This window comes from Schistocerca serialis, chromosome 10 (assembly GCF_023864345.2).
Source record: "Schistocerca serialis cubense isolate TAMUIC-IGC-003099 chromosome 10, iqSchSeri2.2, whole genome shotgun sequence".
NCBI lineage: Eukaryota > Metazoa > Arthropoda > Insecta > Orthoptera > Acrididae > Schistocerca > Schistocerca serialis.
In genome coordinates, this window is record NC_064647.1 from 165,203,783 (window position 1) to 165,229,890 (window position 26,108).

At 43.2% G+C, this 26,108-nt stretch overlaps 1 protein-coding gene across 1 annotated transcript in view; it reads right to left on the minus strand.

Moving 5' to 3' along the window:
* The window catches only part of LOC126425179 (lipase 3-like), a 65,639-nt gene that overhangs the window by 27,216 nt on the left and 12,315 nt on the right, over positions 1–26,108 (minus strand). The window contains exons 2-4 of the mRNA XM_050088133.1: positions 25,806–26,010; positions 16,832–16,946; positions 9,479–9,725 (exon numbers count right to left, since the gene is read on the minus strand). Of these exons, the coding sequence (XP_049944090.1) occupies positions 9,479–9,725; positions 16,832–16,946; positions 25,806–26,010 (567 nt within the window). The remainder of the gene's footprint in view (positions 1–9,478; positions 9,726–16,831; positions 16,947–25,805; positions 26,011–26,108) is intronic.

Sequence of the window (26,108 nt, forward strand, 5' to 3'; positions counted from 1 at the left end):
ATGCTATTGGCTGGCGCATCTGCTGCTGCTGCTGCTTATTCGCGCCTATACAGCTATATGCAATCCGCTCTAGAACCTTGCGATAAGAGTAAATTTGGGTATCCCAAACCAATTAATTTTGGGTATCCCACTCACTCACACATGCACAAATGCACAGTTACACACACAAACACACATACAAACACAAAAGTATTTTGGAGTCCTGTCTGTTTTAATGAATCAAGTTAGTACACTGGCTGACAGAAAAACCAAGCACACGTAAAGGGGAAGAGGAAACGAAATGAATGTTGAGGGTATCAGACGTTATTACAAAACAGATTGAAATCTACAAAGAACTTGGCAGTCTGAGACCGCTTATCGGTGCGACGTAGCACCGTTCCAGTCTGGATGCAGTAGCTGATTCTGGTGGGAAGGGTATCAGCAAGCCTTTGGATCCCCTCCTGAAGCAAGCTGACCATCAACTGTAACTGGTCGCTCAAATCCTAGACACATACTGGCACAGGAGAGGAGCTAACTAACGTCCGAGCTGGTCGCTCGCACGTTCTGTCGAGGGCAGGTCTCGGAGTACCTCAACATCACGTAGACCGTCCATACAGATACGTGCCATGCGCGGACGAGCTTTGTCATGTTCAAAAATGACACCGTGATGTTACAAAGAACAGCAACACACACGAGACGTGACACATGAGGACGCACGATGTCCCTGAGCTACTGTTGTGTTTTCAGTGTTCCATGAGTCACAGCCAGCCACGACCTGACGTCATTGTCCGATGCCTCTCCAAAGCATGACACTGGGAGTAAAACCACTGTGCCTCACCAAAACGTTGGAAGAATGGCACCTCTGCCAAGATCCTCGTCATATACACCGATGGTGGTCACTGGTCATCCAGAGTTGTCCAGAACAGCGATCTGTCACTGGACACAGAGCGACACCATTCATCAGCAGCCCATGCTTTGCAGTGAAGGCACCACCCCAAACGCAGCCATTTCTGTTGTGGCGTTAACGGCAGTCTGCGCATGGGACAGTAATTCTCTTGTCCGGCTGCTGAACAATAGAAACGGAAATGAGCGTTTGGCGTCATTGGCCCGGAGGCCCCTTGTGGGGCAGGTCCGGCCGCCTTGGTGCAGGTCTTATTAAGTTCGACGCCACATTGGGCGACCTGCGAACCGGATGGGGATGAAATGATGAAGACAACACCCAGTCCCTGAGCGGAGAAAATCCCCTACCCAGCAGGGAATCGAACCCGAGATCATAGGATGGCAATCCGTTACGCTGACCACTCAGCTATCAGGGCGGACAGTCCCTGAACAATGTTACTGGATAACACAGAATGTGATCAGATATGGTTGACCGGGAAACTCGTATTCCTTGTTTTAAAGCTGAGTAGCAATAGAAGGATATACATAGAAATCTACATCCACATAAATAATCCACAACCCACTTGACGGTGTGTGGAGGAGGGTACTTCACTTACTACTAACCGATCCCCCAATCTCAGAAGCTGCGTTAAGGCCGCGAATAAAACAGTGACCCGAATATAGAATAAATTTCCTTTGCTTTTTGTCTATGGTTACAAGTTTTTGACATCAAACTACCGATATCGGTAGTACATTAGGACATGTTTTTATAAAACAGATCTGAAAATGGTCATTATAGCCCTAAATCGGTAGTCTGATGAAAAAACTTGTGACCATAGTTGTAAAGTAAAGGAAATTCAAATTGATCCCCCATTTCCCGTACCACTCGCGAAAGGCTCGTGGGAAGAATGATTATAGGTAAACATCTGTGTTAGTTCTAATTCTCGAATTTTTTTTCATCGTGGTCATTTCGCGAGATATATGTGGGAGGAAGTAATATTTTGTCCGGCATTTTACGAAAAGTACTCTCTCGAAATTTCAATAGCAAACCTCTTCGTGGTACACAGCGCCTCTCTTGTAGCGTCTGCCACCGGTTGGGAATCTCTGTAGCGCTCTCGCGCCGACCAAACGATCCCTGGACGAAACGCGCCGCTTTTTGTTGGATCTTCTCTACCTCTTCTGTCAGTCCTACCTAGTAAAGATCCTAGACTGATGAACAATATACAGGAATCCCGTGATCAAGCGCCTCCCAAACCAGTTCTTTAGTGGATGAGTAACATTCCCTTACGATTCTTCCTATGAATCTCAGTCTGACATCTGGTTTTGCAACTATTTGTTTTATGTGGTCATTCCACTTACGCTCGCTCTGGATGTGATTATAATCTGCAACTATTCAAGTATAATATCATACCTTAGGAGCAGATTAAGTATAAGCGGCCTTGAACAGGCAACATTTTTTTCTGGATGCAAATTGGTTTTATTCAGGATTCCAAGACACCATATTATTCTCTTATTTTTGGCTTTTTTTTTTTTTTTTGGTCATCAGTCTACTGACTGGTTTGATGCGGCCCGCCACGAATTTCCAATCACTGTCCAATCACTGTCTTCCTCTACAGTTTTTGCCCTCTACAGCTCCCTCTAGTACCATGGAAGTCATTCCCTCATGTCTTAGCAGATGTCCTATCATCCTGTCCCTTCTCCTTATCAGTGTTTTCCATATATTCCTTTCCTCTCCGATTCTGCGTAGAACCTCCTCATTCCTTACCTTATCAGTCCACCTAATTTTCAACATTCGTCTATAGCACCACATCTCAAATGCTTCGATTCTCTTCTGTTCCGGTTTTCCCACAGTCCATGTTTCACTACCATACGTACATCCTCAGAAATTTCTTCCTCAAATTAAGGCCGGTATTTGATATTAGTAGACTTCTCTTGGCCAGAAATGCCTTTTTTGTCATAGCGAGTCTGCTTTTGATGTCCTCCTTGCTCCGTCTGTCATTGGTTATTTTACTGCCTAGGTAGCAGAAATCCTTAACTTCATTGACTTCGTGACCATCAATCCTGATGTTAAGTTTCTCGCTGTTCTCATTTCTACTACTTCTCATTACCTTCGTCTTTCTCCGATTTACTCTTAAACCATATTGTGTACTCATTAGACTGTTCATTCCGTTCAGCAGATCATTTAATTCTTCTTCACTTTCACTCAGGATAGCAATGTCATCAGCGAATCGTATTATTGATATCCTTTCACCTTGTCTTTTAATTCCACTCCTGAACCTATCTTTTATTTCCATCATTGCTTCCTCGATGTACAAATTGAAGAGTAGGGGCGAAAGGCTACAGCCTTGTCTTACACCCTTCTTAATACGAGCACTTCGTTCTTGATCGTCCACTCTTATTATTCCCTCTTGGTTGTTGTACATATTATATACTACCCGTCTCTCCCTATAGCTTACCCCTACTTTTTCCAGAATCTTGAACAGCTTGCACCATTTTATATTGTCGAACGCTTTTTCCAGGTCGACAAGTCCTATGAAAGTGTCTTGATTTTATCTTTAGCCTTGCTTCCATTATAAGCCATAACATTATAATTGCCTCTCTCGTCCCTTTACTTTTCCAAAAGCCAAACTGATCCTCACCTAGCGCATTCTCAATTTTCTTTTCCATTCTTCTGTATCTTATTCTTGTCAGCAGCTTCGATGCATGAGCTGTTAAGCTGATTGTGCGATAATTCTCGCACTTGTCAGCTCTTGCCGTCTTCGGAATTGTGTGGATGATGCTTTTCCGAAAGTCAGATGGTATGTCGCCAGACTCATATATTCTGCACACCAACGTGAATAGTTGTTTTGTTGCCACTTCCCCCAATCATTTTAGAAATTCTGATGCAATGTTATCTATCCCTTCTGCCTTATTTGACCGTAAGTCCTCCAAAGCTCTTTTAAATACCGATTCTAATACTGTATCCCCTATCTCTTCTAAATCGACTCCTGTTTCTTCTTCTATCACATCAGACAAATCTTCATCCTCATAGAGGCTTTCAATGTATTCTTTCCACCTATCTGCTCTCTCCTTTGCATTTAACAGTGGAATTCCCGTTGCACTCTTAATGTTACCACCGTTGCTTTTAATGTCACCAAAGGTTGTTTTGACTTTCCTGTATGCTGAGTCTGTCCTTCCATCAATCATATCTTTTTCGATGTCTTCACATTTTTCCTGCAGCCATTTCGTCTTAGCTTCCCTGCACTTCCTATTTATTTCATTCCTCAGCGACTTGTGTTTCTGTATTCCTGATTTTCCCGGAACATGTTTGTACTTCCTCCTTTCATCAATCAACTGAAGTATTTCTTCTGTTACCCATGGTTCCTTCGCAGCTACCTTCTTTGTACCTATGTTTTCCTTCCCAACTTCTGTGATGGCCCTTTTTAGAGATGTCCATTCCTCTTCAACTGTACTGCCTACTGCGCTATTCCTTATTGCTGTATCTACAGCGTTAGAGAACTTCAAATGTATCTCGTCATTCCTTAGTACTTCCGTATCCCACTTCTTTGCGTATTGATTCTTCCTGACTAATGTCTTGAACTTCAGCCTACTCTTCATCACTACTATATTGTGATCTGAGTCTATATCTGCTCCTGGGTACGCCTTACAGTCAAGTGTCTGATTTCGGAATCTCTGCCTGACCATGATGTAATCTAATTGAAATCTTCCCGTATCTCTCGGCCTTTTCCAAGTATACCTCCTCCTCTTGTGATTCCTGAACAGGGTATTCGCTATTACTAGGTGAAACTTGTTACAGAACTCAATTAGTCTTTCTCCTCTTTCATTCCTAGTCCCAAGCCCATATTCTCCTGTAACCTTTTCTTCTACTCCTTCCCCTACAACTGCATTCCAGTCGCCCATGACTATTAGATTTTCGTCCCCCTTTACATACTGCATTACCCTTTCAATATCCTCATACACTTTCTCTATCTGTTCATCTTCAGCTTGCGATGTCGGCATGTACACCTGAAATATCGTTGTCGGTGTTGGTCTGCTGTCGATTCTGATTAGAACAACCCGGTCACTGAACTGTTCACAGTAATACACCCTCTGCCCTACCTTCCTATTCATAACGAATCCTACACCTGTTATACCATTTTCTGCTGCTGTTGATATTACCCGATACTTATCTGACCATAAATCCTTGTCTTCCTTCCACTTCACTTCACTGACCCCTACTATATCTAGATTGAGCCTTTGCATTTCCCTTTTCAGATTTACCAGTTTCCCTACCACGTTCACGCTTCTGACATTCCACGCCCCGACTCGTAGAACGTTATCCTTTCGTAGATTATTCAAACCTTTTCTCATGGTAACCTCCCCTCCCAGATCCGAATCGGGGACTATTCCGGAATCTTTTGCCAATGGAGAAATCATCGTGACACTTCTTCAATTACAGGCCACATGTCCTGTGGATACACGTTACGTGTCTTTAATGCAGTGGTTTCCATTGCCTTCTGCATCCTCATGTCGTTGATCGTTGCTGATTCTTCCGCCTTTAGGGGCAATTTCCCACCCCTAGGACAAGAGAGTGTCCTGAACCTCTATCCGTTCCTCCACCCTCTTTGAAAAGGCCGTTGGCAGAATGAGGCTGACTTCTTACGCCGGAAGTCTTCGGCCGCCAATGCTGATTATTTCTCAAAATTTAGGCAGTGGCGGGGATCGAACCCGGGACTGAAGACGTTTTGATTATGAATCAAAGACGCTACCCCTAGACCACGGGTACAAATCCAGATTTTTCACCATTATCTGTGTTGTATGGGATACCTTGGACGGCCAGTATGACCGCATGGTATCACTCTCCCGGTCGACGTCAGAGGCAACGTTTTGCTGCATCAGTAACCTCCCCGTCACCCATGAACGGGTTCCCGCGGCGTGCCAAAAAAAAAAAAGGTAGGTACGAGATACGGGCTGTAGGGCGGAAGAGAAGAAAAAGTCCAATGTAGTTTTGTGAGCTCGAGTGTGGAGACTTATGTGAGGCCTTGTGTCGTCATGGAGAAGGAGAAGTTCGTTTGCATTTTTGTGGTGACGAATGCACTGAAGTCATTACTTCAGACTTCTGAGAGTAGCATAGCACACTTCAGTGTTGATCGTTGCACCATGAGAGAGGACATCAAACAGAACAACACTTTCAGAGTCCCAGAAGACCGTCGCCATGACTTTACTGGGTGAGAGTGTGGCTTCGAACTTTTTCTTCGGAGGAGAGTTGGTGTGGCTTGACTTCATGAACTGCCGTTTTGTTTTCGTTTACAAAGGGCAGACCCAAGCTTCACCGCCTGTGACGACGTTCGACAAAAAATTATTCGACCTTTCTTTATTCGTGTCAGAGGTACACTAAAATGAACACATATCCAGTACATACAAAGAAAACCATACAGTATTCACCCAGAATTGGGCAACTGTGATAGCATTGGGTGCTGCTGACGTTCAGTGCTTCAAGCTACAGCTGGTTGGGAATGAGTTACATTTGAAGAGATGCCGGGTTGTCTGCAATTACCGCATTCGCACAGTGTTGTGTTGGCATTTGGCAGTTGGAAGTTCCATTTAAGGAGATTGTCCCTCAATCTTGCCACTTCAGTCCGGAGTCTGTTCAAGGACTTCTAGATCACCCACTTCTCCGTGTGTCCAGGCGGCAGGGATTATGGGGGTGTCATCCAGTTTGACAGGTGTTTGCCTCTTTCTTTCCACTTGGGTAGCTGCAGCTGATCCTTCTAAATGCTGTGAAGCTGTTAGGACACTCTTCCTGGACTTCAGTCTTGGCTTGGCAGGCTGATGTGCAAAGAGTGGATGTGAGGTCGCTATATTTGATTTATGCCTCTCGATGTTAGCGGCGACCTCTCTTCTGATGTCACATGGAGCAATCCCAGCGAGACATTGAACTTTGTCTGTGGGGATTGGCCTTAGGCAGCCTGTAACAATCCTACAGCTGTCATTTAAGACTACATCAACCTTCTTTGCATGTACTGAATTGTACCACACTGGGCTAGCATACTCTCCTGCAGAATGGCATAAGGCAAGAGCTGTTGTTCTTAATATATATCGATGTGTACCCCAGTTCGATCCCGCCAGTTTGCGGAGAAGGCAGCTTCTGGAGGATAGTTTCTACTTCAGCTTCAGACAATGTTCCTTGTAGGTCAGTGTACGGTCGAGAGTGACACCCAAATACCTGAGGTGGGAACAATATTCTAGTGCAACTCCATTCCAGAATATTTCTAGTTTCCTGTCAGCTTGTTTATGTTTCAGATGGAATGAACACACTTGCGTTTTCTTAGGATTGGGTGCGAGATAATTCTTTTCATAGTAAGTACCAAGCTGTTGTAGACCATGTGTAAGCATTATCTCTACATCTTCAAACCGATTGCCCTGGATAGCAAGAGCAAGGTCATCAGTATATATGAAACTTTTGTTCGATCAATCTTGCAATGCGCAAGCAGTTCTGCTCAGATGGTCCTTCGTTACTCTTTATCGTCCCCTTTTAGCCGGCGAGGACGCCAGCTGCCACACATCTTTGAGTTTCCCAGCTGGTGGACGAGTGTCTCAACATTGCCAACACAGACGTCCAGTTGAGCAGCGAGGTCTTTCATCACGTCGAATAAGAGTGCCCGCACGTTTCAACATTGCAGGAGTCAGAGCTGTGTGCAGTCGGCCGGCGCACAGGAGAACGGAAAGTTTCGTGTGACCTTGTTGCGATAATGACAGACGTCTCGCCCAACCACTCACCGTGCTTTTGTTCATTGCCAGATCTGCACAGACATTCTGCAAGCTCCCATGCATGCCTGGGATGCTCTGGTTTTGCACTAAAAGAAAATCAATGACAGCTGCTTGGAACGCACCACCGTTGCAGACTCCATTTTGAAGGCTACGTATAGTGCCGCCATCTATCGGAACTTCGTGAAACTATAAGGACTGGACATTCCACGATGTCCGACAACAAATTCCAGATTTTTTTCAACCGAAAAAGAACGAAAAAAAGTTCTGCGTTACTTCTTGAGTGCTCTCACGCACTCTATACAATTCAATTTTCACAAAGTGACCATTTTGAACTCAAAATTAAGGAAAAAAGTACTGTTTTAACAAATAACTACATATAAATTATTGTAAAACATGATTCGAATTAAATGATTTACACTTTTCACAAAGAACACTCAAACTGTGTTTCTCAACTCCTGCACAGAATTCGTGGGCCCAGAAGGAACACTACTCGTACTAAATCCACTTCTCTTCTGGACCTGAATTTCAAACTTTTTCTTCGCGGTACATACGCTATGTGTCTTCATCGTTGTTGTCAAAAAAGAGTTCTTCTAGGGTTTGTCTTCCTGCTCTTCCCACTCCTCTTTCTATTGCCTTTCTTCTCTTTGGCTCATTTCCTTTTCCCTTCTTTTTATTTTATTTTCCTTCTCCTTATTTGTTTGCTGCTTCTAGGTCACTCTTATATGGCCTTGCTGTCAGTATCACCGCGGAGCTCATCTTTCCTCCCCTGCTTTTACCTTTTCCCCCTAAACAGTGGCCAGGAGCCACTGCCGAAATGGACACTTTGCCTGCAATGACGCAATTATACGAAAGCCATACACCCTCTAAGAGCATCATCGAACTTTCAACGACTAAAGTAGAATTATGGAGTCGACTATGACAGTTTCAACACAATATCATTTAAAACACATATGTGACCTGCCATCTTCACTTACATTACACCTGGACGATTAAAATCCACAAAAATTATTATAAACCTGACGAGCGGCACAGTAACCAGGTCAGACCTGATGGGGTGACTGGGCAACCATGGAAAATAAGCTAAATCATTGGTGGCGCCATGGTAGCGCCTTATAGCCCCCAGAAGCCCAATAGCCACTTTTCTCGCCATGGACACTTTGCCTGGCTCTCCCCTTTCCCTGCCTTCATTTCCCTCGCTGTCCTACTTTAGGCCACTGTCACATCTGAATGCTCCACAAATCCGAATATTGCATGGTTCGACCACACAACCCAATTGAAGACCCCTTTCAAACTCTGATGCTGATAACGTTGTCTCACACGAGTATGCTGCTTCTACTTCACTCAACAACTGACTGTTCGCATTGCATACCCTGCCAGACGCCATAACAACACTAACCCATGCAACATTAATGCACTCTGGTGGTAGTTCCACCAGTCACAGAGAACTGCAACTCCCATCATTTACATACCTGGTAATGCTGTGTATGTGTACAAATAACTGTAAGGCCAAACCGATAATCCTCCATTTCTTCCCAATTGGGAGCGTACTTCCACGAATACCAGTTTGACTGATACTTGGATGAAGAGAACCACGACTGTATCCCACAAGCTTTACTCCTTTGGGCAGAGAATCAAAAGTATATATGGTATATTAAAAGTGACTGCCACAGTGCTAACTTACTGGATATCCATGTTCGATAGGCTAATGCTTTTCGAAAGCTAGTCACTGAGGAGGAGGATAACTCAGTGACAGTTGGTTGGCGGAGGACGAGAAACCTGGATCATTGGGCTGGCCATGTGATTGATACAGCCACTAGGAGCAGGGCTTGTCTTCATCAGACTATATCCCACCGAGAGGAGGAAGACTTACCGACAGCTCGTCGATGAACAGTGAGAGCACCTGGAAGACGGGGCTGGTCATGTGGCTGACGTAGCCGATGGGGGCCAGGCTGGACATGAGGCGGATCTTGTCGTTGTAGTCGGTGCGCGTGGAGGCCATCACGTAGAAGACGGTGGTGCCCTGCGAGTGGCCGATGTAGAACAGGTCCGAGTGGCCGGTCTGCTCCAGAATGTAGTCGATCATGGCGGGCAGGTCGTAGTAGCCAATCTCGTGCCAGCTGCAGTACACAAACCATAACGCTAAACTTGCTGGTTAGGTATTTCTAATACCCCAACCTGAACCTCAGGAATCTTAATCCTTAACTCATGAGACCATTAACGATCAGACCACGGGAAAATTTTGTAACTCGCTCTCGAATGTCAGTCCCCCCCCCCCTCCCGCACACACACACACACACACACACACACACACACACACACACACACACACACAATCTTCCATAAATCGCTTCCTCTACAACATTATGCTGTCGGTTGCATCACAGCCTTCATTGTTTAATGCTGACACGTCTTGTGCCCTGTGAACTACGGACCTGTTTTGTTCAGTGTTGTACAAAATGTGTTCCTAGGAACGTGTCAGTTCTAACGATCCTAAGTTTGATAAAATTGTTAAATTGTTAGCTGGTGGATGGAGAAAGACGTCAGTGATACATATTAAGAAAGAAGCGAAACTATATTACAATTACCAGTTATCAGATACAATCAGAGGAAGAACTTCTGGACAATTGTGATGAGGACTTTTCTGTTTCTACAATGAAATAAGTAAAGTATTAGTTAAACTCAAATATATTATAAATTGTGATATAGAAAAACGCAGATCAAAGCATTAAGTGTCAATTCTGAAGACTTTCTTTTTCAACCGATCGACAGCAATTTTTATGTGCAAGTTCAAACCATGGAATTTAGTTTTATGTGAAAATTAACTTGCTACAGAGATTCTAAAATTTCTCAGAATGTAAAATTCAGTTCTCTAACAGTTCGTTTACATGCACTATTTAAAAACCGCACAAAACGTGCGATTTTGTGTGATTAAAAGTAGAAGACTGCAGGGGTTTTATTTACAGCAATAAAATGAATAAGGACTATTTAAACAAAACTTAAATAGATGTAAAAATTAATGTAATATAAATTAAATTAAAATTTCAAACTATTGGTGCCTTAAATCTAGCCTGAAACATAAGGGTTCCGGATACCCCACCTTGTAGTATACATTACAGAAAAGTCACCTCATTAGTTAAGGATTAAATGTGGTATAAAGTAATGGACAGAAAATATTGTTCCTCTTTGAATACTGAAATGAAAGGTAAATGTTCACACATGTATGTTATTGGGTAGAATACAATTTTGTAATCCTTTCATCTTTCTCGAGTATTCTGTACAAGATTACAAGGAAGTTAAAAAGGTGGATCATAAACTGCAATTTGTGTTTATTCTACGTTTCACATGAAGCACGTAAGCACATTGGACAAAAAGTTAGTCAGCCCTTGCAAACATCATCTAATACCGTCTAACGCACCCTCTAGCTTTTCTAATGTACTCAATTTGGCGAGGAAGATCGTACTCAAGTTTTTTGAGGTGCACCACATCCAAATGAATTTTTTTCCCACTTTATTGTACTTCAATTCTCCATCGGGGCGGGCTGGCAGCAGCATATGCGCTGCTCTTCAGCTGAAAGACGTAGAATAAGCAATAGAAGACATTTAAAAAGAACAAAGGAGAAAACATGGTGAATAGATATAAAAAAATGGCAACATCATGGAAGACAATAGACAAAAAAAGGGGCGACTGTAAAATGCAGATAAAAACCGTAAAAAAGTAGCACACACAAAAAACCACACACTGGGACAATGCACAGTATGACCGGAGCATAAAAGTATCGATGGATGGCGTAGCACTAAGTACAAGGCCAGCACACAATTAAAATCACACCTCTCGACTCACAGGAGAAACAGCACTAAACACAACACTGACGTGGCACACTGATGATGATGAAAACGGAGTATCTGCCAGGCACATGGAGATGGGGGAGAAGGAGGGTGGGGTGGAGAGGGGGGAGACGGGCGGGGGGCGCGCTGAAGAGGGCTCGGGAGGGTAGGACGTGGGAGGGAAAGAGGGTCAGGTGCAGATTCTCAGGGGGGTGGGGGGTGGAAGGAGGAAAATACTCTCTGGGAGAAGGAGGGGAGAGGAAAAAGGGGACCCTGGTTAGGGGGGAACAAGGCCAGGTCATAGTTGGAAGGAAGGGTAGATGTTACGGCGAAGTTCATCGTCCGGGAGGGGGAGGCGCTGGAAATTGCCCCGATGAAGGAGATAGAGGGCGTGGAGGTGACAAATGATGCTTGACTGCTACATTTGATGTGCTGTTAGTCTCTACAGCTTTCTGTGTGATTGAGTTTCGGTGATTCAGAGGAAACAGTCGATGTGTGATAGGCCGCTGAGGAATAGATGCATGCCGCTCTGTGAACATGGCTGTTGTCATCTGGAAAAACGGGAGTGCTGGGTGCCAGTCACGAGGTACACAACAGTTACTGCATGAGGCCACCATCACACAGGCACATCCACTCGTCTGGCACCTCTCAGTTCTGGGCGCAGCATCCACGTGGCACCCACAAATACAGACCTCTTCCTGCTTCCGCGCTATTTCCTGCAGCACGTCATGTACCAACGCCGATAATATGGGCAGGGAGCCAATAGGGAGTGCTCTCAACCATCCACTACATTGCCTCCTCTTCGTGCTGGCAGACATGGAAATTTGCAAATCTTTAACATAAGGCAGCGCTCCAGCAACCGTGAATTGTTCAGACAATAAGAAATTTAGCCTTCAGTTGAAAGGTAAATTTTTTTTTAGTTTACCTGAGATACGATGCCAATAATGGTATTTTGTTCAAAACCTATAAATTAACCCATAAGGACATACATTAAACATTGAAATACATCATCAATCTAATGACTTCAAAATAAGGAAGATTTTTGTAAACATCACGATTTTCCTTATTAAGAAATCATTAGACTGATTATGTATTTCAATGTTTAATGTATATCCGTATGGGTTAATTTATAGGTTTTGAACAAAATACCATTATTGGCATCGAAACCTAGGTAAACTAAAAAAAATTTACCTTGCAACTGAGGGCTGAATTTCTTATTGTCTGAGGCATGGAAATCCTCCCAGCGACAGGTTCCAAAGCACCCGGCACCACAGACGCTCACAGAGCAACGATTCAGCTGTTTGTCGGTTCATTTCAGTACCAGCAGTCAACTCGGTACAATACTCTGAAGACCACCTCCCAACTTAGAAGTCACTATATATGGAGAACAAGGACTATTAACAGACTACCTGCAGAATTACTATCAGTTACAGGCCAATATTACAGATTGCCAACAGACAGCAAAGACATTTAGATTTCACTGTATTAGGTTCAGGACATTAAATGCCAAACATCAAATTGAATCAAAGTTAAGTACGATTTTGTAACATACTCTTAATAAGTGCTATTTAATTCGTACCGTGTTGCCACATTCATGTTAAAATGCTGCCCCATCAGATCAGTGTTTCACAATTGTATCATTTGCGGAACTAACGCAGGGAAACATTTTTCTGATGCCATAAACATTTGGGATTAATTACACTGTAAGACAAAAAACGACTCACCACAAAGGAATAACGTGAATGGGTCGGAAATCGGTAGATGTGATGTACATGTACAGACAAACAAATGATTACAATTTCTGAAAAATTCGAGAGAAAGATCTTCCGAAATTCAGTAAGTCAATAATGCGTTGGTCCACTTGTAGCCCTTATACAAGCAGTTACTCACCTTCGCATTGAGTTACAGAGTTTGTAGTATTATTGGATTTCAGATACTTTGCATATGAGATATTTGTCACAAAAGAAAAGGACAGCCAACGAGCTGTAGTTCGTAAAGATGCTAAGCATCACAGCGCGAGAGTAAAGAGACGAAATATTTTTTAATGTACTCCTATACGAAGACGAGCGTCCAGCGTTTAAATGCTCTAAATAAACACTATGATCCGCTGGGCTCAGATATTTAAAATCATTGCCACAGCACTTGATAGCAAGAAGCTGCGAAACAGAAGAAAGAACAATCTATCTTTTGTTAAGAAATATTCTAGAGACTTCATTACGCTTTGTATGCTTTGTACCTTTGGTCGCCGACATGTTAAGACGTACTACATAGCATTGCTCAAGTTGTATTTTTATTTTGTGTAAAAACTATGTGAAACGACGAACAAACATTTCTGTAACTCGGATGACGATACAATGTATTTATGCACACGCAAGAACATTTAATTTTAAGAAGGAACGGACTGACAAAGCAGCGATTATTGGACTTCGCCGTGTACAAAAGAAATATCAGCTGTAAGTTCAAATGGTTCAAATGGCTCTGAGCACTATGCGACTTAACTTCTGAGGTCATCAGTCGCCTAGAACTTAGAACTACTTAAACCTAACTAACTTAAGGACATCACACACCTCCATGCCCGAGGCAGGATTCGAACCTGCGACCGTAGCGGTCACTCGGCTCCAGACCGTAGCGCCTAGAACCGCACGGCCACTCCGGCCGGCTTCAGATGTAAGTCATGCATATATTGTGTATTTGTCAATGTCTAGAAGTTTAATGCCATTTTGTTCAGAATTTATTAATATTTTACAATGCAGTTATTTTCTTATTCCTTTCCTTCCCTAACCAAAAATTATGTTCAAATTGTATATGAGCTTTGTTACAGGTTCGCTCTTTATACCGGTGTCTCGATTGTATTTGGGAGACCACTAATGTGTTCAATTTCCGATCTGTTAATCTTTCTCTTACGAAATTCCACGAATTTGCTTTCATTTCCATTTTTATATTCAAATGGGTCTCTTAGGTCTTTTCATCGAAGATTCTAGTTGCGTGCAGGCAATCTGGGTCCAAAGATCAATTAAGAAAACCCTTTCGCGTAATCAATCCGTACATCTCCTGAATACAATCGAGATCCGACGCATTGGTGATCAATTAATAATCTCTCTCTCTCTCTTTTTAAGTCGTACTAAAAAAACGGCCACACAGGATAGTCGTAAGTACGCAATCTAGCGTTAGGTTACATTTTGTCAGTATATATTACCAACCAACAGTTACAAAATCACTATAATTATTTACTACTATTTCTTAAACAGAATAAGCCAGATCCTAACGCCAGAAGTTGTTGGATGTCCTCCTGAGGAATATCGTGCGAAATTCTGCCCAACTGACGCATTAGATCATCAAAATCTCGAGATGGTTGGCTCCAAAAGCTCTCAAATGAGAAGAGATCCGGTGACCTTGCCGTCCGAGGTAGGGTTTGGCAAGTACGAAGACAAGCAGTGGAAACCCTCGCCATGTGCAAGCAGGCATTATCTTGCTGAAATGTAAGACCGGGAGGGTTTGCCATGGAGGGCAGCAAAATGGGGCGTAGAATATCGTCCACGTATCGCTATGCCGTAAGGGCGCCATGGATGGCAACCAAAGGGGTCCTGATATGAAAAGAAACGGCGCCACAGACCATCACTTCTGGTTGTCACGCCATATGGCAGGCTGCTATCCCACCACTGTCCAAGGTGTCTCCAGATACTTCTTTGCTGGTCATTGGGGCTCAGTTAGAAGCGAGACTCACGAGTGAAAACAATTCTACTCCAGGTTCCACGCTGAAAATGTGTCCGAAGACGCTCTGGACAGCAGTGGGACACCAATCTGTCACTTGCCATGTGCCCCAACAATCAGGAGTGACGATCTGCAGCGCCATTTCTTTTTATAGCAGAACCCAGTTGGTTGTTATCCATGCTATACTTAGAGCACAGTGGTAAGTCGACGATATTCTACGCACAGGTTTGTTGTCCTCCATGGCAAGTCATCCAGGGCTTGCATTTCAGCAAGATAATGCTCGCCCACATACAGAGAGTGTTTCAACTGTTTGTCTTCGTGGTTGCCAGACACTGCTGTGGTCATCAAGGCTTCCAGATGTCTCCCCAATTGAGAACATTTGGGTCATTATGGATAGGGCCCGCCAACCAGTTCTGGATTTTCAAGATCTAACGCACCAGTTGGACGGAACGTGGCATGACATCCTTCAAGAGGACATCCAGCAACTCTATCAATCAATGGCAAAGCCAAATAAGTGCTTTTGTAAGGGCTGGAGATGTACCAACACATTACTGACTGTGAAGTTATTTCACTTGAATAAATGATCAAAATTTTATGAAATTTTAATCATTTGTTTGGCTATGTATGTACATCATATCCACTGATTTATGTCCCATTTGGATAATTTTTTTTCTTACAGTGTAATAAGTAATAGTGCAGTTCACTTACAAAATATACAACAGGAAGTGTCCACAACATAAAGAAGGCGTAGAAGAATGGAGAACACTTGGTCGTCAAGTATGCTTGAGTAAACATCCTGGTTTGTGGTCGTGGTAACTTGAATGAATGAGCCCAAGTCATTGTACGTAGAACACCCCCAAAACATTACAGAATCGCCTCCTGTCTGAACTATGCTGTAGACACACTGTGGGTTAAATGCACTGGGCCATAAAATGCCAAACCACGACTCGTCAGACGACGGTACATGTCTCCAGTCAGCTACTGTTCTGTCTGTGTAATGTTCGGCCCAGTGAACACGTGCAGAATTGTTGGCCAAGGTGAACAACGGTATTTTTTGAGGAACCCAACCCAAATGTATGTCGTTTGCCGTACGTTTCACTATTTTGACTTAGAAACTGACAGCACCAGTCCCTGTCGACTTGAGAACCGATTGTCAGGGTCAAGGTGCAGTCCTCGTATCTGGTCGATGTCGATTACGATCTTTATCGACCACTGTCGTTAGGCTATGGCCTCGAGTGGTAGACCGCTTCTTTTAGACATTTTGACAGTCCACTTTGCTACACCAACAAGTGGGGCGACTTGGTTCATTGTGTGTTCATGGGCTCATGCCAATCGTTACATCGGTTCATCTCACTGTTCTGAGCCCATACAACAGCTGGATCCTTCACTGCTACGACTTATGCCAGAGGTTGAGGGTTACGTGACTGCATGGCACAAGACCTGCATCGTCACCATCGCTCCAACGTGTCACGTCTGCTCTCTTAGTGGGATGGCTAATATTTTGTACGATGAGCCTATCTGCACACTCGCAGGACAGATAACAATTTGATATAGTAAACGCTAAAGCCATATAATCACTCTATTTGCCCAATAATTAATAAGCCAGCTACACGAACTATATTACAACACAGTGGTGTTTCTGCAACGTGAAGTACTCTATACAGATGAAAGATTTTCTCTTGCCTCACCTGAACTGCCAGAACTGGTTATCGTCCGGGTTGATGGACGTGTGGTTTCTGGAGTACGTCGTCCCTCGAGCATTGCCCAACCAGACGTCGAAACCCGCGTCAGCCAGGATGTAAGCTGCACAGAGCAATGGAGTCTCAGGGTTAGATTTCTATTCCAACAATTTTTCTAGCTTAGCGCTGCATATTTGGTAAAGGCTTCGTTCTCAGTCCTGTATAGTACCAATTAAACCACCTGTTTTTCATTTACAGCGACCGCCTACATAATGGCGTGTTTGTCCACTTTTGGAAGGCAATACTGATCCGACAGCTCCTTGGTAAATAAACTGGAAGCAGTCTTGAACGCATAACTTTTTTTAATGGTGACCGGTTTCGACCTTTTTACAAGATCATCTTCAGACCCTGAATGTCTGCCGGATGCGGTGGCGCATGGCAATCCTCTTGCTTGTGGCTGGTGGTGTACCGCATCCGGTAGACATTCATGGTCTGAAGATGAACTTGTAAAAAGGTCGATACCGGTCACCATTAGGAAAGTTATGCGACCAAGACTGCGGCGAGTTTATTTATAATAATTACAGATTGCTGTTTTCCTATATAAGAATTATGTTGTTTAAAAGGTCCTTGGTCGTTTTCCAGAGTTACGTCGTACCTATTCCAGACGTGTTCCATCGGGTTTAGAGATGAGGTGCATTTGGAGGCCAAGATGCGAACATGACTTAACTATCACGTTTCTCGTACCTCTGCAACACGATAACACGACTGCGGCCGTGTGACATGGACAGTTATCCTACATCTACATCAACATCTACATACCTACTCCGCAAGCCATCGTACATCGCGTGGTGGAGGGTTACGTTGTACCACTACTAGTAATTTCCCTTCCAGTTCCACACGCAAACACAGCGACGAAAGAACGACTGTTTGCATGTCTTCTCATGAGCCCTAATTTCTCGTATCTTCGTGCTCCTTGCACGAAATGTATTTTGGTGGCAATAACCAAACATTTGCCGACCTATGTTTACATGAATTTTTTGTTTAGTTTTACTTGTAAAATAACATATTAATATATTTGTATATCTTCGTGAATCACCTTGTATATGTACATATCTCTATCCCATGTCTTATGGCTTAAAAAAAGCTGTCGTACATTCATTTCAATTGCACCCCATAAATTATTTGATAGTGCATTAATTGTTGATTAGAAATAAAATAAAAAGGATTATAACTGAGAAAATAATAAATTTACTGCTCGTTTTCTTGCTTTGAACGAAACAAACACACAGATTACGTCATTTAAGTCAAGTTTAGCAGCAGTGCCGTGTTGCAAAAAAATGGATAAGAACGCCCTTAATACTATTAGGCAGCTACAGTAAACTTACTCTTGAATTCTTTTTTATTTACTCAGCAGATCGCAGGAAACGAAAAAGGTTCTATTGGAGGAGTAATTACATGTCCCCCCCCCCCCCCCCCCCCCCCCACGTTTTACGGTTGCTTCCCTCCAGACCTCAGTCGGTAGAAACCGTGAAGACTCAGAGGAGTTCAGCCAAGTAGTATATTTGTTTAATCATCCGGTCGCCGTTCTTTGAGGTCCAACAATACGGTAGCTACGCAGTACCAAAAGGAAATTTCCCTGACTGCAGGCGCCGTTTAAGAAGGCATTTTTCGAAATTCCACCCCTAATGGATGAAACAGGAGATGAAAGGAATCTTTCAAAATATTTCGCTATTTTGGAGCTAGAACTGCGAAATTATAATCTGGTTTGTTGGTAAGAAATTAAAGCTCTAAGGGACTGGAATAGAGGACGAAAACTTTAAGGGAAGTAGTTGATTATGAAAGCATTTTTCAAGTTGTGTCTATCAAAATTTGTAATCGATTTCTCCGTTAGAAATTAAAAAAAACTACGTGTGTCATTTTTTTTTTTTGGAAATTCAACCCCTAAGGTGATACAGGGAGTGAAAAATTTTGTGAAAATATTGCATTACGAAAGCATTTTAAAGCTAAATCTATCGATAATTACATTTGGTTCTTTGGTTGGAAAATTACGTGTTTCAGTGTTTTTCGAAATTCAACCTCTAAAAAGGGGTGAAATAGGGGATGAAAAATTTTTATGGAAGTATTTCGCTCGATTTTTAAAGCTATGTCTATGGACTTTGTTGCCTGAGTTTTTCGTTAGAAACAAAAATAAGTATGTGCTAGAGGATGAAACATTCTATGCAGACGCCATCTCAAGAACTCAAAAGGCAGGACTAAGAAAGATTTCCGACTCCAGCCACCAGACTCGCTTTTTGGTCAGAAGTACATTCGGTAAACACCGTGCTTCTGTGACCTTAATTAGCGTGAGAAGCTTACAAGATCATGCAACTTGTAAACAAAACCGAATAAAGCTGTGTAACAGTCTCCAAGACAAATTGGTTTTATCAAAATTGCATAGAAAAAGAAACGCCTCTTTAATACATTAGTTGTTCAGTAGGTTCAAAACATATTTATAAAATAATTTTTGTTGTGACTATTACGCAAACGCAAACGAAGTAACTCGTGCTAAGTCAGTTGTAAAATATGAGTGGTCGGCCAGAGTAGCCGAGTGGTTCTAGACGCTACAGTCTGGAACCGCGCGACCGTTGCGGTCGCAGGTTCGAATCCTGCCTCGGACATGGATGTGTGTGATGTCCTTTAGCTTAGTTCGGTTTAAGTAGTTCTAAGTTCTAGGGGACTGATCACCTCAGAAGTTAAGTCCCATAGTGCTCAGAGCCATTTGAGCCATTTGAAAATACGAGTGGATCATCAGTAAACCAATCGCACTACTTCTACATAAACTGTGACGACGCTGCGGCACCCGCGTGTGTTCACAGTCGCGGGCTGAGGGAAAGGCTTCTTCTCGTAGACAGAAGGCAGGACCAGGAGGGGAAGCAGAGCTAACGTACCTCGCCTGGGCAATTGTTAAATCGACTTCCTTTGTTGTTTTTCGGTCAGTTTTTGCACCTTCTCAGTGTCCACGACCGTGGTGGAGATCTCTCTCACTACCCCGTCGGTACGGCCCTGGTTCTTAGTGTTTCCGAAAAAGTTAAAGGAATAGACCAGATGGAGAAAGCTGCTGGTGGATCGAATTTATCTCGAGAATAAGGATTTGGATACGGGATAATAGCGGACATTCAAAGGACACAGGCGCCATTATACACAGAGGTGGCAAAAGTCATGGGAGAGCTCATATGCAAATGGTGGTAGTATCTCGTACACAAGGCATAAAAGGACCATTCACTGGCAGAACTGACATTTGTACTCAGGTGATTCATTTGAAAAGGTTTCTGACGTGATTACGGCCACACGACTAGAAATAACAGAACGCGGAATGGTAGTTGGGGGCAGACACAAGGAACATTCCATTTACGAAATAGTTATGGAACTCAATATTCCGAGATCTGGGTGTCAAGATTGTGCCGAGAGTACCAAATTTCAGGCACTACCTCTCACCACAGACAACGCAGTGGCCGACGGCCTTCACTTAACGACCGAGAGCAGCGGCGTTTGCATAGAGCTGTCAGTGCTAATAGACAAGTAACACAGCCCGAAATAACCGCAGAAATGAATGCGGAACGTACGACGAACGTATAGGTTAGAACAGTATTGCGAAATCTGGCGTTAAGGGGCTATGGCAGCAGACGGTCGACGCAAGTGCCTTTGCTAACAGCACGACATGGTCTGCAGCGCCTCTCCTGGTCTCGTGACCATATTGGCTGGACCCTAGACGACAAGAAAACTGTGGACTGGTCAGATGATCCAGATTTCACCTGGTAAGAGCAGATGGTAGGGTTCCAGGTAGTGCAGACCCCACGAAGCCATGGGACCTAGTTGCCAACAAGGCACTGTCCAAGCTGCTGGTGGCTCCATACTGGTGTGGCCGAGAGTACATGAATGGACTGGGTTCTCTAGTCCAATTGGACTGATCATTGACTGGAAATGGCTATGTTTGGCTACTCGTTTTTAGCCATTCATCAAGTTCCCAAACAACGATGGAATTTTTTATGGATGACAATGCACCGTGTCGCCGAACCACAATTGAATCGGTAGTTGGAAGAAGGGAATAAACACCGAAAATAATAAATCGATATTTTGCCGAATTCGAGTCATGAAAGGGTACACGCAACTATAGAATAAAAGAAAGGAACCCATCAAGCGTTGAAAACCAGGTTTCAATATTCCGTAAATTTTAATAAGTAAACAAAGACTGGATTTATTTCTGTCTTCCAACTACTGCCATGCATTGCAGCAGGGCACGGAACAAGTTCGTTCTTGCTCCATTTGCTGAATATCTTTTTGACTAGTTAGTTTGCAAACAGATGGTTAATATGATTATGTGTTCGTGTAGAGATTTCACTAATCACGAATTTCTTCGTACTACAACATACTTATATAATGTCATCGATTTCCGAGAGTGATTCTGAAGTGGCTTCATCGTTCAGAAACAAGCGGAGAAAAGGAGTTCGCAATGTTCACTGCTATAAACGTGAAGTACAGAAGAGACAGCGTCTTCTTGGTGAACAATATGTGAGTACCTCTACAGGTAACATTATTCCTGCAAAATCAAACACCAACATTTCTTGTTCTTGCAAGTTGAAATATACAGACAACTTCCCTCCTGAAGAGGAGAAATATTTTCTAGGTAATTTATATGATGGCCGAAACAAAAATAAACAAGATACATTCCAAATGGGTCTGATAATAAGACGTGATCCAGAGGCCGCCGTTCAAAGAACGAAAACCCCAAGAAATGAGACAACGTTTTCGATTTCTTTGTTCTGAATAATGTCAACAAAAGAATTCAAGTTTCTAGAAGTGCATTTTCCGTTTTATAAGCCATCAAAAATTAAGCGCTTTTCCGTTTGACTACCTTAATTGCTTCTGGAAAATCTGCAATTGATACGGGCGGTAACCATACGAACAGGAGAAATGAGTTACCTCCGCAAATACTAGGTGCTATTGACGATCATATAAATGAGTTCCCAATACACCATTCTCATTACTGCAATAAGGGATGGACATAAAAACTTTACACAGCCTGTTTTGTGAGAAATATCCGCATTGCGCATTTAGCGTCTAATACGATTTCCATAGGAAATGTTATAATGAGAACCATGGATACAGATTTGGGAGGCTCCAAATTGACGTCTGTAGCACATGTGAGGAATTAGAAACGAAGATCAAATCACCAGTTCTCAACGACACCGAAAAAACGTGTCGCAGTCGCTGAAAAGATGGTCCAATTACGTCGAGCCAAGAAATTTTACTCCAAACAAAAAGAAGCACCTGCGCAATGAAAAAGAAGAAGTAGGGTGCCTCGTCTTTGACTATATGCAAAATCTTCCACTGCCGAAAATTCCAGTGCAAGAGATGTTCCACCTAAGAAAGTTTTGGTTGTAGCTCTTCTGTATCCATGATGTGAAAACAGGATCAGCAAATTTCTACATATATCCAGAAGGTGTGGCTAAAACAGGCCCTGATGAGGTATGTAGCTTACTTTGGTTGAAGATTCAGGACATGAGTGAAACTTGTAAAGAACTTTAGCGACGCTTGCGGTGGACAAAATCGGAATAATACCGTCGTCAGGTTTCTACTTGCCTTGGTATCACTTGGCCGTTTTGCTCCAATTCACCAATATTTTCCTATTCGTGAACATTCGTTCCTGCAGTGTGATAGGATCTTTGGTACCGCCAAGCGTAAGAATAGGAAAATGGACAGAATATACAGTCCGGACGAGTACTGTGAGTTGATACAAACAGCGAGAGAATCTGGATATTCTGTGAGAAAGGTGACTTCACAACAAATCGTGAACTATAAGGATTGATGGCGAAAGTTCTTCAAGAAATCAACGAAAAGTACTGACAAACATTCAGTTTTGTATTTCTAAATACCAACACCTTCAATATTCAACTGATTTGAAGGGTTCTGTAATAGCCTCCGAATTCATTGATGGCATCGTTCAGACAAGATTTGTCCATCAAAAACCAAAGTTACTGGATGAAATAACGCTTCCTACAGTGATTGCATACACAGGAAAAATACCCATAAATGAGACGTGGAGAAGATAATCACCTACATAGCTACAGAAAAGAAAGACTTCTACGAGGACTTAATGAGCTGGCCTACCACCTCAGATACAGCTGATCACGATGAGTGATTTTTGTGTCCAAGATTCTTTCTCTAAAACTTTCTGCGCATTGTTGGGGGTCAAATAACTGATGCCCTTTTAAATTTTTCAACTATATACATTTTTCCAATAACCTATAGTGTTATGTTTTTAGAATTTTGAATAAAATTTGAAAAACATTATTGACTTATTTCTTTATAATTTCTCATATTTTCGATCAGTTGGAAGAAGGAAACTAATCCATCAACTTTTTTTAATTTTACGAGTCAACGTACAACGCCTGGAAATTGTCCGAACACTGCAAACAGATGGAAATGTTGTTCTGTGTGTGCAATAAAAAATAATTTCCGGTTCAATGAAAAATGCGTAAGTTATACAGCTTTTTTTTAATTTCCCAACAAACAAGTTTATGGAGTTATTTTCTTCTTCCAGCTGCCGATTCAATTGTTCGCAATTTGTTTAAAGAATATTCTGGACAAGTCGAGCGAGTGTTTTGGTCACCCAGATCACCCGACATGAATCCCATCGAATATTTATGGGGCATAATCAGGTGGTGCAATAGAAATTCCTGCACCGGTCACACTTTCACAATTACGGGCGGCTTTAGAGGGAACATGGCTCAGTATTTCTGCATTAAACTTTCAATAACTTACTGAGTCCATGCTACATTGATTTTCTGCACTATGCCGGGAAGAAGGGAATCCGACGTGATGTTGGCTTGTATCCCACGACTTTTGTGACATCAGTGTAAACTTGCCGAGTTTACTTGACAATTGCAGAAAAACAAGATTTAGCTTCTGCAGTTTACACGTGGGTAATGCAGGTATGTAAGCAACGACGAGGCCGATGATTTCTGAGCAATCTCTTGAATAAAGATTTTTGAAGGAAAGCCGTCAAGTGCTTTGTGAAATGGTTCAAATGGCTCTGACCACTATGGGACTTAACTTCTGAGGTTATCAGTCCCCTATAACTTAGAACTACTTAAACCTAACTAACCTAAGGACATCACATACATCCATACCCGAGGCAGGATTGGAAACTGCGACCGTAGCAGTCGCGCGGTTCCGGACTGAAGCGCCTAGAACCGCTCGATCACCGAGGCCGGCTGCTTTGTAAAATGACGAGTCCAAAAGTAAAAAAAGAAATAGGTTAGGTAAACATTTAACACTCTTTTGCATGATGGTCGAAATCGTAAACAGGACATTTGCTGTACTTGATTTCGAGGAACATTCGGGGGCATTTAAATGTACCCCTGACCTATTACTTACACTACTGGCCATTAAAATTGGTACACCACGAAGATGACGTGCTACAGACGCGAAATTTAAACGACAGGAAGAAGATGCTGTGATATGCGTATGATTAGCTTTTCAGAGCATTCACACAAGGTTGGCGCCGGTGGCGACACCTACAACGTGCTGACATGAGGAAAGTATCCAACCGATTTCTCATACGCAAACAGCAGTTGACCGGCTTTGCCTGGTGAAACGTTGTTGTGATGCCTCGTGTAAGGAGGAGAAATGCGTACCATCACGTTTCCGGCTTTGATAAAGGTCGGATTGTAGCCTATCGCGATTGTGGTTTATCGTATCGCGACATTGCTGCTGGCGTTGGTCGAGATCCAATGACTGTTAGCAGAATATGGAATCGGTGGGTTCAGGAGGGTAATACGGAACGCCGTGCTGCATCCCAGCGGCCTCGTATCACTAGCAGTCGAGATGACAGGCATCTTATCCGCATGGCTGTAATGGATCGTACAGCCACGTCTCGATCCCTGAGTCAACAGATGGGGATGTTTGCAAGACAACAACCATCTGCACTAACAGTTTGACGACGTTTGCAGCAGCATGGACTATCAGTTCGGAGACCGTGGCTGTAATTACCCTTGACGCTGCAACACAGACAGGAGCCATTGCGATGGTGTACTCAACGACGAACCTGGGTGCACGAACGGCAAAACGTCATTTTTTCGGATGAATCCAGGTTCTGTTTACAGCATCATGGTGGACGCACCCGTGTTTGGCGACATCGCGGTGAACGCACATTGGAAGCGTGTATTCGTCATCGCCATACTGGCGAATCACCCGGCGTGGCGGTATGAGGTGCCATCGGTTACATGCCTCGGTCACCTCTTGTTCGCATTGACGGCACTTTGAACAGTGGACGTTATATTTCAGATGTGTTACGACCCACGGCTCTATCCCTCATTCGATCCCTGCCAAACCCTACATTTCAGCAGGATAATGTACGACCGCATGTTGCAGGTCCTGTACGGGCCTTTCTGGATTCAGAAAATGTTCGACTGCTGCCCTGGCCAGCACATTCTCCAGATCTCTCACCAATTGAAAACGTCTCGTGAATGGTGGCCGAGCAACTGGCTCGTCACAATACGCCAGTCACTACTCTTGATGAACTGTGGTATCGTGTTGAAGCTGCATGGGCAGTTGTACCTGTACACGCCATCCTAGCTCTGTGTGACTCAATGCCCAGGCCTATCGAGGCCGTTATTACGGTCAGAGGTGGTCTTTCTGGGTACTGATTTCTCGGATCTATGCACCCAAATTGCGTGAAAATGTAATCATATGTCAGTTCTAGTATAATATATTTGTCCAATGGATAGCCGTTTATCATCTGCATTTCTTCTTGGTGTAGCAATTTTAATGGCAGTGTAGTAGACAAACCATTCCACGAAACATTTAACATTCAACCATTTTTTTTTTCAAAAAATTTCTAGTTTTGTTCAGAAATCAAGAAATTTAATAAATTAAAATATATTTGGTACACAATGTGCTAGCTTATGAAGTGCAGATGCAGATGTAGATGTCAGAGACCCACCTAGGCCCTTGTCGGGCCCCATGATGACCCAGTCGGCAGAGCTGGACATGAGTCCGTGCATGACGAGGACGGGGTGTCCATTGGCGGTGCCCCTCGCGCGAGCCTTGGGACTGGATGGGACCCGGAACATGCCCAGCACGTAACCGTCTCCTGTAGTGACGTAGTGACGCTCTGCCGGGTACCCGTACTTCACCAGCAGTTCACCCTGCAAAGACACGGAAGTATAGAAACGGCTTAAAACAGTAAGAGTATAAGCAAACTGTGCCAAATGCACAGAAGAAAGCGCAAGTTACACCGAACTAC